General features: G+C 34.4%; 1 protein-coding gene across 1 annotated transcript; it reads right to left on the reverse strand.

Moving 5' to 3' along the window:
* LOC109233402 (solute carrier family 40 member 2-like) lies at window positions 11,582-15,900 on the reverse strand. Its single transcript, XM_019399262.1, has 8 exons — window positions 15,516-15,900; window positions 14,174-14,324; window positions 13,842-14,038; window positions 13,270-13,749; window positions 12,823-12,994; window positions 12,558-12,695; window positions 12,343-12,453; window positions 11,582-11,969 (listed from the first exon to the last, which is right to left on the reverse strand). The coding sequence occupies exons 1-8, from the start codon at window positions 15,629-15,631 to the stop codon at window positions 11,823-11,825; spliced, it is 1,512 nt and encodes a 503-aa protein (XP_019254807.1). The 5' UTR covers window positions 15,632-15,900; the 3' UTR covers window positions 11,582-11,822.

Below are 18,126 nucleotides of genomic sequence, written 5' to 3' on the forward strand. Positions count from 1 at the left end.
TACCCCCTTTATCACGTTTATCCCAAAAGTTAAGAACCCTGAGCACATATCTTAATATAGGCCAATTAGTCTTTGTAACACCGTCTATAAAATCATTACGAAAATTATAGTTAATATGATCTCTCCATTCCTCAAACACCTAATTAGTCCTAACCAGTTCAGTTTTCTGCCACGCAGAAGGGCTGTTGATAATGCCACCATAGTGCTAGAAGCGATCCACTCTTTCAAACGCATGTCAGGCCGCATGGGCAACATGATGCTCAAACTAGACCTTGCAAAAGCGTTTGACAGACTTGAATGGTCTTTCCTCCGCAAATCGCTCCACAACTTAGGATATCCCACAAAGCTTGTCAACCTAATCATGAATTGTATATCTTCCTCTACCATTTCTATCATGATAAATGGAAAACCCACAAAATTCTTTGAACCATCGAGAGGTATACGCCAAGGAGATCCCCTCTCTCCCTACATTCTCATCATTTGTATGCAAATCATTATCTCACCAAATTGACCAAGCAACAGCCAATGGAGACTAGACACAGTCGGGATTAGTAGATCTGGACTGCCAGTCTCTCACCGGCCTACTTTTTGCGGACGATCTTATATTATTCTCACGCGCTGACCTTCATAACACCAGCTCTATTATAAATATTATTCAATAAACTGCACCGCCAGTCTGGAAAAAAAATCAACTTCTTCAAATCCAAAGTCTTCTTTTCAATAAATGTGCCCATCGTCGCTCAAGATTGTTTGACCAGAGCTCTAAACATCTGCAAGTCCACTAACATTAGAAAATACCTTGGATTCCATCTAACAAATAACTTTCCTAAAGATAGGGATTACCAATTCATTATCGATAAAATGAACAATAAGCTCTCCCGTTGGAAAGCAAAAACTCTCAACATGGCAGGAAGAATTATCCTTCTACACTCAGTCATGGCCATCATTCCAAACTACTTCATGCAAAACAATCTATTACCAACCTTCACTTGGAATCACATAGACGGTAACCAACGACATTTTTTGTGGGGATCAGCCCCGGAAAAAAAATAAGAAAACGTACCTACCTTTACCCTGATAAGAACGGCTTAATTTTGATATGGATAGAAGAAATGGGATTACCCCACATTACATAAAACTAGAATAAAGAGTCCACCAGATAAGGAAATTAATAAATACAGCGAGGATCTATCTCATGCAGGTCCTAACTCCCAACCAAACTTCGTGACAACATAATTCTTAGATCAATGTGTCAGTCTCATTTCTCACGTTGACTAGGTGTCCCTCCCCTCAATCCCGCCTTATTTGTGAATATATTGTTAACAAATTGAGCATCTGTAATAACAAAGAAGGAGTCAGAATTTTAATTTTATAGGTTCTGAATATTATTACTTTAAATGTTACTTTTTCCCGTCTACTTTAATTAATCTTTTGGCTATATATATATTAACTTTTTAATATTAATAATAAAATTGACTATATTAACTTTAATTTGTTCATAGTAATTATAACAATATTCATAGTCATAAGCTCTTTACTCCAAATGTAACTTTACAAAAAAGAGTTAACTCCTTCTTGATGTCTGAAAAAATCAAATATTGGGAACCACAAAAAAATGACCAAAAAATTCAATTAAAGTTGATCGAAGGGAGTAATAACTATCTAAATAGAAAATCTGTATATGTTTAATGAACTTTTTAATACAAGTACATTGTTTGACTAAAAGCTACTTGTACATAGTTTCGCCTCAGTGTAATAAAAGGATAATCTTATAAATTTTTGTCTACTAGTATATGATTTTTGGATGATCCAAAATATTTTTGAAGCAGCAAATTAACCATGTTCTTAGCGAGAATTGCATCGGAAATTGTCGATGTGTTAAAAGTTTCAATCTTATACTAGTTTTTTGTTTAATAAGGATGGGTTCCTTTCTTGTTTCTGTGTCCACTCACCTCATGATTTTTCTGTACCTCTGTTTTAAAAGGCAGAATTGGAACTCGCTTGGGGCTCGCCTTGGGGCTGAGCACTCGTAAAATGCCCCTGGGCTTATGTGTGGGGCTTAGTTTCGTGAGACTTACGCCTCGACCGTCAGGGCTTACGCCTCGGACACGCCCAATGCCCAGCGTACTGGGCTCGCCAAATAGAACTGTATGCAATTATATGTAACTAATCTTGTAAATCCTCAAATTTTCTTAATAAATCCTTGACTATTCAAAATTACTTTTTTCTTAATCATAAATCATTAAGTTGAGAGTATTTATGTCATAATTAAAATAAAGATTATTGCGCGTTACCCGCTAAGACTGTTATGATAGTAGATTTTAAATAAATCTTTCATTTAGAAGTATTTATTTATTAACTTTTGTTATGTCTTTATTATATTAGTACATAATTTTTTTTACAATTATTTTCCTAAATATTATTGTTTTCACGTTTACGAGATACAATACTTATTAAATTAATAGCTTAGTATTAGCTAGTAACTATTTACAAATAATTAGTTATCATGATATAGTACAACGAATTATGTGTCACTTTATTAACTTGTTAAAACTTAAAAATAAATAATGCTAGAGAACCATATTTAAATTGTGAATTATATTTTTATATAAATTCTCTTTCAAATAGAAAGCATATTAAATAAAGGGAGTATTTAAAAAAATAAATTATAATATCAAAATTCTTTCGAGATTCATTACTCCTTAAGAGATACATATAAGATTTCGCATCGAATACATTACTTTTGATGTTTGAGTTGCAACGACGTTGCAGCTAATTTGCATATTATGATCTGTATCATACTTTTTATATTATTCATAGTTGAATTATAATTTATAAATATTTTAAATAGATTATTTGTTATAATTTTATGATTTTAATATATTTTATAATTATTTTTTATTTTGTACTATCTTAAAATTCTTGAAATTAGTAAAATTTAAAGATCCGTGGGACTTACGCCCCATGTCTCAGCGCTTACGCCTCGCCTCAGAGGTAAAAAGTCTCGTCTCACGCCCCCGCCTTTTAAAACACCCTCTGTACTGGAGGAACTTGCCTCTTATACCCCTTCATAATTATACTGCAACATAATTCTTCTTATTTTTTTAAATAATATTTTCCTCCCAATTTAGGAGGATCTATAATGTTTTCACACTTCCCCTCCAGCGTGACTCGAACCCAAAACCTAACGGTTTTGGGTGGAGGTGCTTCACCAACTGAGCATGCCTTGCCTTGGGTTGATCACTTAAAATAGTCTTTCACTGCTTTGACGCCAGTAATATCTATTAATGGGATGTAGCTTGAAAGCACCGGGTTCATCTGAACCCAATACTTTCGACGCATCAAATAAACTTAAATGTAAATATTCACTAAAATTGCAAGAAATATATAGTAGATATGAACTCATAACTTTAAAAATATAGTAGGTTTGAACTTCAAACTCATATAAATGATAAAGCTTAAATTTTAGATCCGTCTTTGTATATTAACCAGTTTTCAGAGGGTCATTTATAATCTTCTTATGATGACAAAAGCAAAGAGGGTGGCAGTGTTGTCCCTTCACTATGCTCAAACACTCTGTCCATTTCAATTGGTGTTTCAATTTATCATTATCACAAGTAAAATACATAAGTTAATATTTTGAACATCATATTTTGACCGTCATATAAAATGAATGGAAGAAAGTACGTAATGCTTTTTTAAATGGAGTAATGCATTATCAATGAGCTCTCTATAATATTACGTTGACCATCTAAGATGTTGTCATCTTATACACATTCCTACTCATAGGAAAATTGAAACAGTTATTTTTTTTTTCTTTTCTTTTCTTTTTTAGGAAGGATATAGAGTCAAGGCTGGAGGCAGCTTAGTCATTTGAAAGAGTATTAATTATGGAGCAGCAAACACGTGGTAATTGAGAGGAATGGGCCAATAGAATAAAACTTTAGGAAAATGATGATTTCCGTACAATAAAAGCGTTTCATACCACCGAGATTATTGTTTCCCGTCCTAATTTCGGCTTGACTTTTCATTTTAATCAGACGAGAACTTTGATATTATTGTGATAGTTAAATACGAGATAATTTTATGTATATATAAAGTGTGTCTTTTCTATTAGTTTTACCTTTTATATTTACCAGTTTTCCACTAAATTGTATAGTATTAATTTACCATGGATAAAAATAAATTAAGGAGAAAATATATATATTAATCACCTATGATTTAATATAACAGTATGTGTGAAGATATGTGTCATAATTAATTAGATTGATGTATATTGAGTGTGAGTAAATTTTTACTGATAAAAAATGTATACGAGTTGGTTTTTTTTATACATTCATGTGCGTTTGTATGTCTCGAGTTCAGTTACAATGAAGGTGAGGAAAAAAAGAAAAAGTAAAAACACTGTCTTAAAAAGAAAAGAATAAATTAAAGGGAAAATGTAACTAAGTAAATAGAAATAATCCAAGAGGGGAAGTGCAGACTCGCACCGTCAAAATTGCAGTCACGCCACGGGTAAGAGATGGATTCAAAATTTAAATTTAATGGGTTCATCATTTTAAATTTTTAGCATTGAACTTATTATACTGTTAAAGTTATATTTATTGAAACCGTAATAGATTTTATATATATATATATATATATATATATATATATATATATATATATATATATATATATATATATATATATATATCAAAAGTTTATAATCAGATGAACCTATAGAGATAAGGGCTACACCCGCCCCTAGTCACGGGACAATGCCCAAATGGGATAATGTAATCAATACCACATAAAAGGACACTTTTGGAATATTGTAAAAAATTTGTCATTTGAGTTTTGTTACAAATAATTTTAAGTAAGGTAGGTAGTTTTAATATTTTAAATCACAAGGGAGTTCAGTATTACAAATACAGATCTGGGGAGGACTCTCAAAAAATGAAACAAGAAAAAGGAAAGACCCGTATCAGATAGCTTCTCCTATTCATTAGTTCTTACCTTAAGATATTAATTATATAAGAATCCTGAACTATTCTTAATCCTAAAATTAAGGGATATGTTTTATAAGCAAAAAAACTTTTGCTTGGGGCAGTTGGGAACTGGGGTTGTCATCTTTTTCTAACTTCTGCATGTTATATATATTGACTGAACGGAAACGGACACCAATAATTGTGGCAAAAAGTATAGTAATTTATGTTTTCTCCACAAAAGGTTGACTTAAGAATAAACCAACGGATTAAAGAATCAAATCTCTCGTGAACTTATATCGAATATAAAAAAGAAAGTGCAGTCCGGTGCACGAAACATTCCGGTACACGAAACATTCCGCTTTCACGCAGGGGTCCGCACCCAAGGGAATGTGATGTAAGAAACCTACTTTAATACAAGCATCAGTGGTTGATTCCATGGTTCGAACTTGTGACATATAGGTCACACGAAAATAACTTTACTATTACTCAAAGGTTCCCCGTCAATCTATATTGAATTATATAAGCAGGGGCAGATCTATAGCATAAATTATGGTACACGTGAACCTATAATCCATCAGCCAAACTAGGTATTTTATGTACGCATTTTTTAAAATTGGTCACACCTATGCAGGGGCGGAGGCAGAGTGTGGGATGCGGGTGTGGCCGAAACTAGTAGCTTTTGTTCAAACCATGTATTTCTCTTAAGAAATCCATTGAATATGTACAACTTATTAATTTAGAATCCAATAACTTAAAATGATTACAATTTCGAACCCATAAGGTTCAAATCTTGGCTCCGTTTGCACCTATGCTCCATAAAGGTTGAAATAGGGATCAACTCCCACTTAACACTTTTTGTCCCTCCTTTTTTTATGGTGCACTAATGCTCTAGAAATTCTAAATATATAGGCTTAAAAAACGAGATGATACCCTTTTTTTATTCTTTTTTTTGGTTCAGTTTTGGCTTTAAGAAAGGACCACTACAGTATCTGTATGGACAAAATTAAAGTACCCTGACGAGTATATTTGGATATGCTGTCTTTACTAAAATCCAAGGTGACATTTAAAAGGTAGAAGAGCACTGTCGAGATTATTCAAGTCCAAGCATTCCCTTCACCAGTTTTTCCCGATCTTATTTTTACATACAAATGTGGCTAAGTTTCAATTATATTTACACAACACTCATAAAGTTAAGGACACTATGTCTTTAACATTTACACTGCACACATGATGTTAAGGACACCATGTTCTAAATATTTACACCGCACATACGAAGTTAAGAACATGAGGTCCTAAAGTTTAACAACAGAAGGTGCAAATACTCTAAGGGAAGGAATTGAACTACCTATTCCGGTCGGGGAGAACAGGCCATTCAACCGGGAGATTCTGAAATTGCAGAGGCTTGGTTCGATCAAGCCGCTGAGTATTGGAAACAGGCTATTGGTTATTGGAACACTAACACTTACTAAAAAGAGTTTCCCTTGGTCTATGAACGGGAAGGATGAAAGCGAGTCAGTATGCTAATTCCTCATCCGCAAATCAGCCCTTCCCGTAGGTTCTTTTCTCAAAGAATAAAGAATTGGAGGAGGGAAATCTTGATAGAATTTGAAAAAGCAAACGACAAGTCGAAGGCAATAAAATATGAAAAATGTATTTATTTTTCATATTTCTAAGCTAAGATTAAACAAAAGGATTCGCAAATAAAAGTGCTAATGCTACAACCAGTCCATAAATTGTTAAAGCTTCCATAAAAGCTAGCTAAGCGGATCTAAAAATCTTTAGTGAAATTAGTGAAAGTTAAGAACTCATTGAAACTAATTGATTCTATTTTGAAACCTTTTTGTTTTGTCTAACTTTCTAACTCTTTATTTTCTCTGAATTATTATATAGATCCCCATGTATATCTTGCCCTTAACCCAATAGAGAAAATTGCTTAATGAAATTCTGTATGACTGATTGTCAATTTTGAGTTGTCTTGGAATGTAAATAGCCCATGATGGAGCTCGAGTAGAAAGTATTAATTTATTTCTCGGGGCAAGGGTCTAGGGTTAATGCCAATCAATAAAAAAATTGGAACAACTTCGTAAATATATTTTCGGTATGGAAATCGAAAGAATCCAATTCGAGTAAGTTTCCAATTCAAAAATTTCTTGGAATTGATCAAACTTTTTCGATCCAAAGTGTTTCACGCGGGAATCCATCGCCTGTAGGATTCTTTCATAGAAATCGCAAAAGGGGTATGTTGCTGCCATTTTGAAAGGATTAAAAAGCACCGAAGTAATGTCGTAAATGACATTATGTCCTTAACATTTACACTGCACATATGAAGTTAAGGACATGTTGTCCTAAAGTTTAACAACAAAAAGCGCAAATACATGACACTTTGTCCTTGATGTTTACTCAGCATTCATGAAGTTAAGGACACTGTGTCCTTAATATTTACATAGCACCCATGTCGAGCACAGGGGTAATTTTTGTCCGGACGGGTAAAACTTATTAAGCAATGGCTAAAGAGTAAATACATTTTAAACAGTAGCTAAAGAGTAAAGACATCTCTAATTGGTGGTTAACTCTGCACTTCAAATGGCTTGGGGTAATCACTTTTTAATGTGGTATTTAGTTTTTATCCAGCATTTTTTAATGCTGGGCAAAAATAGCCACTACTCTATTAAAATTAATATGAAAAGACGTTTTTATCCTTTTTTCATGAGTGCTGTGTAAATATTAAGGACGTGGTCTCCTTAATATTTACACAGCACTCATGAAGTTAAGGACATGGTGTCCTAATGTTTAACAACAGAAGGTGCAAATAGAGGACACTTTGTCCTTAATATTTACACAGCACTCATGAAGTTAAGGACACCATATCCTTAATATTTACACAGCACCTATGTCTAGCACAGGGGTAATTTTTGTCCGGACGGATAAAAATTTATTAAGCACTAACTAAAGAGTAAATACATTTTAAAAAATAACTAAAAGATAAAGACATCTCTAATTAATGGTTATCTGTGCACTTCCCCTCCAGTTGATGACTTGCGGGCCAACTCCGACTTAGCCGCAGAGCTAGACAAGAATAAGAGGGTTGCATTTTCATAGATATTATTGTGCAAATAGAGAAAAACTGATATTTTTTTATTACATATAAGTGATATAACTATTGAGCCCCTTTGGTATAATGAAAAATTCTAGTGCAATGACAAAGGGGGTTCATATATTAATTTTGATCACATGTCAGATCCTTGGTCTAACATTGTAGTTTCTTTTTGAGCATGCTTATAAAAATTCCTGCCTCAGCCTAATAAGAAATAATTACATTTTTTTGAAGCGCTACAGTTATTTATTTCTATTTTCTACTTCAATTAGTCAATTTGTAAACTTATAATTCCCAAACTTTTGAAATTTATAAAATATAGGTATTTTGTTTCATTTTGTTGTTATTATTCGATTATTCTCATATTTCTTTGTTTTTAATTTCTTATTTAATTAACAAAAAGCAACTGTATAGGAAATTGAAAAATAATGTGGATCCATTTAATGTCTTGGCCCGGTTTAATTGGGCCATAGATCTAGTTATCGGCCCACTTATCTCCTTAATGGGTTGGACCTGGCCACTTACAATCCTTAATCGAAATTTTACCTCCTACAACAAACTATTACACCATATTATAAAGGGAAATTACCAGCTATTTCCATTTATAAGTTGCTCATTACAAAAATTGGCCAATTGATAAAATATTACTAATATTAGCCAAATTAGCCAATTAGCTATTTGTAGCAAAAAAAATATCAAACTTTTGCTTTGTTTTGAGTGGGTGTTATTAGAATAGATTGGGCACAACTTAAGGAGCTTGAATCTCAGTTTTGGGATGATTTGGTGAAGTTTTGAGGTGGTTTGAATTGAAAATTCGAAGTAAAAGCTGAACATGAAAAAAAATGATATGTGTATCACATTGTGTATCATATTTGTATCAACTGTGTATAACATGTATATCCATGTATACCTCTGTGTGTGATACATGCGTGATACATGTTTGATACACGTGTCGCAGAAGACTTTTTTGAACTCGATTTAATTACGAATTTTGATACAAAACCAGTCCAAATCACCTCCAATCTTACTCAAATTTTGTATATTGACTTATCTATATATTTTCAATGAATTTCAACTATACCCATTAAAAAAGTTCCTTTTTTGTTTAGAAATTTGGAATATTGTATAGATTTTTGTATTTCATCACCTTATTTGCTACCCCGTCCATGAAATTTCCTTTCCGTCTTGTATCTAATGTTGCTAATCACGCATAAAAATATGGAAGGTGATTTTTGCATGTGATTCTTTGAGAGAAAGAACTCTATTATTTGGTTTTTCAATTTTTGTTGGCTAGTTTTGGTAAGTCTATGACTAATGGCTAGAGGTTGGTAAGTTGAGATTTATTTGGGACATTTGTGTAAGTTACCCTATTATAAACCAAAACAATTTTAAAATATTATTACTTTATAATTACATTTTTTATTTTATAACAAAATACGTATTTATTTTATGCCCTACTTTGAGGCATGAAATACGCCAGTTATGTTCTCTCTCTCTCTCTCTCTCTCTCTCTCTCTCTCTCTCTCTCTCTCCACTCTCTCCACTCTCTCTCTCCATTAGCAAGATTCTCAATCCCCTCTCTTCTCCCTCAAATCTCTCTCCTTTTTCCATCAACGCAGCCGTCGTAGCAGCCATTTTTGGGGGCGATGGTGGACTTTCTGAAGCGAAGAGAATAGATCTGAAGCAAAGAGGGAATAGGTGAACAGATCTGGCCATGGCTACGGATTAAGCTTTTGGAAATTTGAAGCAGAGTCACTCGAGAAGATTTGCAGACCGTTTTTTTGTTCGTTTTAGTTTTAATACAATGTATACAATATTTTCCTTGGACGGAAAATGCCATCTCCGACGAACTTTCTTCTCTTCTTTACCATTAGTCACATACAATGATACAAATACATCATATTCTGCACAAATACACTCAAATACATTGTATTTTTGTACAAATATATTATTTTATCGCCTGTATTTTATGTATTTCGAAGGGATTTAATTTTTTGACTACAACCGAATATCATTATTTTGTGATTTATTGTTGTTTGAATACATCGAATTGAATACAACGTATACAATCGAATTGAATGAATGGTATACACCCTATTTCTTGATTTTAATCACTATTTAAGGCCTATTACCTCACTGTATTTATAAATACATTTGCGCGAATACGTGGAATACAGAATTAAACAGGTGTAATCCCTATTTTTTAGGCGGATTACCTATTTATAAATACAGTCACGCGAATACATGGAATACAACGCAGTAGCAACGAATTTTTGTTGAATTTGATTTTGTTGAGTTAAATTAGGAGTGATACACGCTAATTGATCCTCTTTCCGTCATTAAACAGCTGGACTCCCTACTTATTAGGCGAATTCCGCGACTATATTTATAAATACAATAGTGCGAATACAACGAATACAGTCTGGTAGCAACGAAATTTTGTAAAATTGATTTTATTGAGTTAAATTGGGAGTGATACACGCTAATTGATCCTCTTTCCGTTGTTAAACAGCTGGACTTCCTACTTATTAGGTGAATTCTGCGACTATGTTCATGAATACAGTAGCACAAATACAACAAATACAGTCTGGTAGCAACGAAATCTTAGCTATAGGAAGTAAATACGTATATGGTAGCTATTCAAAATTAATAGCCACTGAACTATAGTGATTTCTAAAAATTGCTCAAGTTCTTTTGGGTTGGATTGGGCCTGGATTAGCCCATTTGACAGGCCTACTACAAATGCATCACCACTCAGCTTAGGATTGCATGGAAATGACACCAGGTGGCCACTCTAAAGAGCTGTTATTTAGGAATTAGTCATTGCGTCCTGAATTTCAATTTTTCAGTTTAATTTTTCAGGACAAAAATGTCCTGAGTTGTCCTACAGTTAAGATTTTTAGTTTGAAATTTCAGGACAAAATAAGTACTGGCTAATCCCTAAATAGAGAATGACTATCTGTGCACTTGCCCCTAGGATTGCCTCTACAAGCACCATTAGGGGAAGTACACAAACAACCATTCTGAGGGCTGTTATTTAGGGATTAGCCAATACTTACTTTGTCTTGAAAATTTGAACTAAAAATCTTAATTTCAGGACATTTGTGTCCTAAAAAATTGAACTGGAAAACTAAATTTAGGACACATTTGCTAATTTCTAAATAGGAGCCCTGTTGTAAAAATGACCACATAACTCTAATTTAGAGGCTGTACAGCCCTCCAAATAATCATTCATATGTTTCCTGCTACACGACCCCAATAGCACTTTAGGATTTAATATATTCACTAGGTAGTGTACACAACTTGTAATTTGAGTGATGACTTTGAATATCTATATGTGCTCTCATTACTTACTTTTATTTCTTCTCACGCATACAAACAACAACAACAACAACAATAAAATCCCACAAGTGGGGTTTGGGAAGGGTAGTGTGTACGCAGACCTTACTCCTATCCCGAGGAAGTAGAGAGGCTGTTTCCGATAGACCCTCGGCGCAAACAAAGAAGAATAAAAATGTAAGAAAAAATAGATTAGTCAGATTCAAATGAGCCTGTGTTGGTCTTTGAGGCAACCTGCTTTCTACCAAAAAGTAATTCCGAAGATGCAAGAAAATTACATGTAAAAAAAAAAATACTTGAACAGAGGAGGAGCACATCTCTTGACATTATTGTTTGACCACTAGCTACCTAAATCCTATGGCTACTAAATAGAAAGAATAAAGAAAGTAACATGTTTACCATTTTTATCAGAGCAGAGTTTAAGATGATCTTACTAAACAACGGACGAGAAAATAGAACTTCTCAAAGTGAAAGAGGTGTTTCCTAACGCGATATACATGTATACTGTATAGCGTCGCAGCCAGGGTCACCAAAAGGAAAGATAACATGATCAACTTCCAAAAATCCTGGAAAAGAAATTGCAGCAGACGAAACAAGTTAAAAACACAATTCAAATATGCAATCACAGAAATGGTTCGAGCCGTATAAGCAGCCACTAATGCTTGCGTTTGGGTAGGCCGTCTATATCATACCCTTTGGAGTGCGGCTTATGCCGGATGCTTTGTGCACCAGGCTGCCTTTTTTAATCACAGGAATGAATATTTAACACCAGAAAAGAATTGTAGTACTAACTACCTGATTTTCTTTTGGTTGAATAAGTGTGTAATTAACAGTTGTTATGAATCAAGAATATGTGATACTCATGCAGAGTGGTCAGGGTTATAGAGTTAACGAAATAGACATACGTTAGTATGATAATATCAAGGCAACGATCAATACCTGGGGATTGGATATAATTATGCCCGAGAGATAAGTCATCAATTCCAGAACCGACTGTAGTGAGTTTTGAACTCCGCCTACCACACAGCGATCACTTTCACGGACATGATCCTGTCCAAGTCCAGAAACAAAGATAAGATTATGTAATTTCCTATCAAGAAGAATGACTAAGATGACGAATGTTCAACTACAGTGGAATGTTTAGCTATCCGTACCTGCATTTGCTGAATGACCGATAAGTCAAACATCCACAAACCCAACCGTGATGCAGCCACACCAGCCATAAGCATAAATGATGATAGAAATTTCTTATGGACCCATATCGAAGCTGCACATACCAACAGGCAAGTCCACTGCACAAGAAACAAACTATAATCAACAAGATTCAACGATAATTCTGTATTTCCGCTGGGAAATTTTTATCATGTAATATCTCCATACAGCTTTTGGCTCCTTGATATTTACTATTACAGTTGATACCTGGGACCATATTGACCAAAGACCGGTTCGAAGTGTTGAAATATGTGATTCTAAGATGGGGTAGAGGAATGTTGCAGCTATCCCTATTGTTGCGCTTACTCCACGTGCAATTCCAATGACATATGCAGGAATTCCCTCCCATTCCAGCATAGCAGTCATTAATGTTCCGAAGCTGTGGCACAATTAGACAAAAACATATAAATATACCCCGAGTGTAATAGCTTTAAGACATTTTACAAGAAAGTTAAAGTTCTTCTGGGTAGCTTTAAAACCTCTCTCAGGGAAAAACGCAAAACACCGCATCATCCAACCAGAATGCTGATGCAGTTTCTAATTTCAAGGACGATCTATTGCGAATGATTTTAAATTCAATTGCATGAACAAAAAGAAAAAAAAAGGTTTTTCCACAATAACCATAACTACAATAGTAACATCACTAAGCTTTACCTGAGTACGGTGAAAAAGAGTAAGGCAAGGGCCAGCCCTGGGAGGACTACATCTTGCTGCAAGTACACTTTCCATGCGCCAACGCAAGGTAATCTTGAGATTGACCCGACTATTTTCCTCCAACAATTTTCAGATTGTTCCAAGCCAACTCCATCTGAATGAAGTAAGTTTTTCTGCTCATGAGAAATAGAGGGGCTTAAATCCAAATGTGTTGGCATAGATCTTGATGCCCTCCTCAGGCTGCTCTCACTTAGAGCTGGAATACCATTGTAAACAGATGTAAGAAGCCAGTATTCTAAGCACACCGATATAACGTTCCAAAGTGCTAGAGTCATGGCTGATGCAGTTAGTGAAACAAAACTGATAATGAAGCCAGAAATGACCGGGGCGAATAGCTTGCAAATCAAATCTATTCGTCTTATGACTGAATTCATCTTTGTTAGTTCCCCAGGAGGGTGGCCTTCTGATATTACGACTACCCTGCCAATAAAATACAATTGTAAGTGCCTCCAAATAAGTTAAAATGAAAATTTTAAGAAAAGGAGGTCAGTCAAAACATTCAGATGGCTCACCATTCTCTTTCGATCAAGATGGTTCCGGCGAGAGTCGAGAGCACAGCAACAGCTCCAGAGATATTAATTAAACTGACAAGTGAGATAAATGCCATAAAATTGGCAGATATCAAGTCTGCACGGATTAAAAGAGCAATTACGGCACCTCCAGCAACAATAAACGAGAGATTTTGACTGAACAACCAAAGTTGGAGAACCTGCAATAGAGTGTGAGGATTCTATAGCTAATCAGAAGTAAATATTATGCAATCAATCTTGAAATGATCTCTATTTTAGAATGGATCTTAATCAATCAAGTTCAGGGGCCGTGTTAAGAAAGAATGAGAACAAACCTTAACATATGTCAACCTATCCACCCACTGTCCTATGAGGGGACCAAACAATGCCGTAGAGCCAGACTCCACCACACCATAAGCAGCCGTTAGGAGTAAAGAATCTGGCCAGACGTTGATCATGTATAAACCAACAGAGAATTCCCACATCCTGCAATTAGAAAATATAATCAGAAGATACTATGTTCCGATAATTGAATCTAACAACAATGCATTTGTACAATCACTATGCCTTTCATGACATGAATCTTATGCTATATTATTATCAATTTTACAGTGCTACACCGTAGCTCCCGAATCAGAATACCAAGAAAGTCACTGATGCCAGACTAAGTTGCACATTAATTTTGTAACTGCTAAAATGTCGTACACGTGTGGCACTGCCTAGCTAGAAGTTAATTTCCATCATGTTCGTTCAGAAAAAAATTATGATTCAACCAAAAATTAAATATTAGTTCCATTGATTTCTTTACATGAAAGGGTGACAGTGCTGCAGGTTTAGGTGCAAAGTTAATCAAGCATAAGGAGAAGTGCACCTCATTTCTCAATTATAAGAACACATTGTGAAATTTTCCTGTAGAGAGGGTCCAATTTGTTGGGTGTCTGGGGTAGGAAATCAGTTCAATTCTAGTGACATCACATGAAAATTCAACCTTTTGTATAGAATTTAGAACTTCATAATTCCTAAAACACTGAAAATTTAAATATAAAAAAACAAAAAAGCAACAACAATAACATACTCAGTGTAATCCCACGAGTGAGGTCTGGTAAGGTAGAGAGTATGCAGCCTTACCCCTACCTTGTGCAAGTAGAGACAGATGCGGATCTAAGAATTAAACTTTATGGGTTCAGTTTTGAAGGTTCATAACATTGAACTCATTATATATTTAAAGTTATGGGTTCATATTTACTATTTATTACAATTTTAGTGAAATTTTACACATAGATTTACATTGCACGTCAAAAGTTCTGGGTTCAGATGAATCCGGTACCCGAAGGCTACATTCGCCTCTGGGTAGAGAGGCTGTTTTCGATTGACCCTCGGCTCAAAGGAAGCATGCATAATCACAACAGAGAAAAGATATGCCGTAGTGAAAAAGTCAAGAAAGCAGTAATAACAGCAAGATAATAGTAGAATCGAAACACAACATCGCTAGATATTAATAGAAATCTAACAATACAAAAATACGAGAACAACACTACCCAAAAAAACAAAGAAAGGAAGCAAAGAACATCAGAACCAAATTGCACAACAATGAATAATTTGACCAAAGAACAATTCTCAAATCCAAATATCAAAATTAAACTAGAAAAGCCAGAAAATAGAGTGCATAATTGTAACCTGGCACTCCATCTAGATAGGAAATGGCCAACATATAGATAATTGAGAAGAGCTGTTGGAAATGGAGAAGGGGTCTGATTTTCTTGGGAAATTAATGGCTCATTCAACATGCTCATGCTTTTTTTTTTTTTTTTTTTTTTTTTGTCTGAAGCTGAATTCTTTGTAGTTTTCAAACCAAATAATTTTGGATTTCACCAATATAAAAAAAGAAGTTGAGGGTTATGATTAATTGTGAATCATATGCAGGAATTAAGATTTGATAAACTCTGAATTGAGATATAAAACGATTTCTGACAATTCACCATTTCATGTATCATAGTAATTAAATTCAGTACTAACTAATGTTTCAGAGGTGCAAAACCCATAACAAGGCAATGCAGTTGAGTTTCTGACTTGCGACTTATTACGAGTTTAGAGAAGCAGTTGAGGAAAATGCCATATGGCACGTGCACTGCATTGACACGTGTAATTTCTTTAGTGTTAAATTTTATTGCATTTAAGTTTAACTTACCAACAAAAAAAAACTTATATGTTGAATTTCTTTTAAATGTATTGATCATTTTTAGATAGTACGTTTTAACACGTTGTAGTACATAATAAATTTACTTTATGTTTTCAGGTTATTAATTTCACTTAGCTGACCTGATAGTATATGTACTTCTCTCTTAGCTGACCTGATAATAAATATTTATTTTAAGAATATCATTTATAGTCACTAAACTTTTTCCAATAACAGTTAAGTGATAAAAGTACTTTTTGTTACATTCAAGTAATCAAGTTTTACCCATTATTTATAACGATTTATATATGAATAAATTAACTTTTTATGAATAAAATATGAGTTATATATATGTTTACGTAATAGTATAGTCTAAAACGATTAATTTTTCTCAAGAAAGTAATAGTAAACAAAAATTCTAATTCTATTTTACAAATTAAAATTTATAAAAGAATTTAGAATATAATGCGTTTATGGATGTTTAAGCATAGGTTAACGCAGAAAAAAATGCCAAACAAGTACGGAATTTAAATGAAATGTCAGGAGGAAACGTAAGTTTATCGGCCAAAAGTGAAAAAAAAGAGAAGAGAATCGTTGTCCATTTTAGCAGTCAGATTTGGCATTTGTCTTCTTACAGAGACAGATCTCAGTTTCATGAGGCTTTCAACGGCGAAGGGTTAGAAAAACATATACTGACATTTTTTTAAACATATACTGACATTTCAAAGGCTTTCATGAGATGGATTTTGTCCCTATGCATGTCTGTCCTTGGATTCTTGTTCAAATTTTATACATAAAAAATGATGAAGATTACTGAATTAGGAAAAAAAACTGTATTAAAGGAGAGAATACTTCCAAAACACATCTTTGACTTGGTATCCACTTACTGTTAAACCATTGCTGTCCAAAATTCACTACAACAACATATCCAATGTGATCTCTTATAAATAGTTGTCTGGCCTCGCCCAGCCTCGTCTAGCTGTAGCTGAGCTGGGTTGGCCACTATTTCGTAATGATCAGCCCTGTATTGGTCTAAATTTGGACGGCTTGATAACTGCAGATAAACAAGATTAAGGACGGGGTCGACCAAGGCATAATAGCGAGGAGTCGTTTTCAGAAGGATTATCGCTAGGGACGAGCAAATGGAGTAAAGAAGTAACGGTAGGATAGATTTAGAAATAGACATAAGGAATATTCCTTTGGATACTCCTTAGTTTGTACCTTTTAGGATTTCTTGGGGATATCCTTTATAAATAGGACGAGATAGAGTACAAAGGGGGCATCTTCACTTTTTGATAAGACCACATTGTAAAAGGTTGACTATAAAGAATATACAAAAGTTGTCTTGCTCGGTGACTATCTTGTTCAAGCACACGTTGTTTAATCTTTGTTCACAAGATCCAAAGATTCCTTATCCATCCTCACTTCACATCCTTCCATGTTGCTGTCAGGTGGAAGAATCATCCAAGTCATATAATATTTGGGTGATAATATCCCTTTTATTACATTTATTGCCATTGTCTACATTTATTACATGTTCTTATTCTAACATTCATTGACAATCATTGAACTAATATCCGATATCCATTATGTGACGACCCGGCCAGTCGTCTCATGAGTTATCGCTCCGTTTCCCCCATTTCTGCTTCTTATTGCTTTGTTTATCCGTGTTTTATGATATCGGGTTGGTCGGATTGAATCCGTATTGGTTTTGGTGAAGTTGAGACACTTAGTCTCTTTTAAGAAGGCTTAAGTTAGAAAAAGTCATCCGGATGTTGACTTATGTGTTAGAGGGCTCGGATGTGAGTTCCGATGGTTCGGTTAGCTTCGAGAGGTGATTTGGGGCTTAGGAGTGTGATCGGAATGGGTTTTGGAGGCTCGGAGAAGATTTAGGCTTGAATTGACGAAGTTGATATTTTGGCGATTTCCGGTTGGTAGGCGAGATTTTGATATAGGGGTCGGAATGAAATTCCGAGAGTTGCAGTAGCTTCGTTGTGTCATTTGGGATGTGTGCGCAAAATTTCAGGTTATTCGGACGTGGTTTGGTTGGGTTTTTGATCAAAAGCGGAATTCGGAAGTTTTTAGAAACTTAGGCTTGAATCCGTGGTGTTT

This window comes from Nicotiana attenuata, chromosome 10, assembly GCF_001879085.1.
Source record: "Nicotiana attenuata strain UT chromosome 10, NIATTr2, whole genome shotgun sequence".
Lineage (NCBI taxonomy): Eukaryota > Viridiplantae > Streptophyta > Magnoliopsida > Solanales > Solanaceae > Nicotiana > Nicotiana attenuata.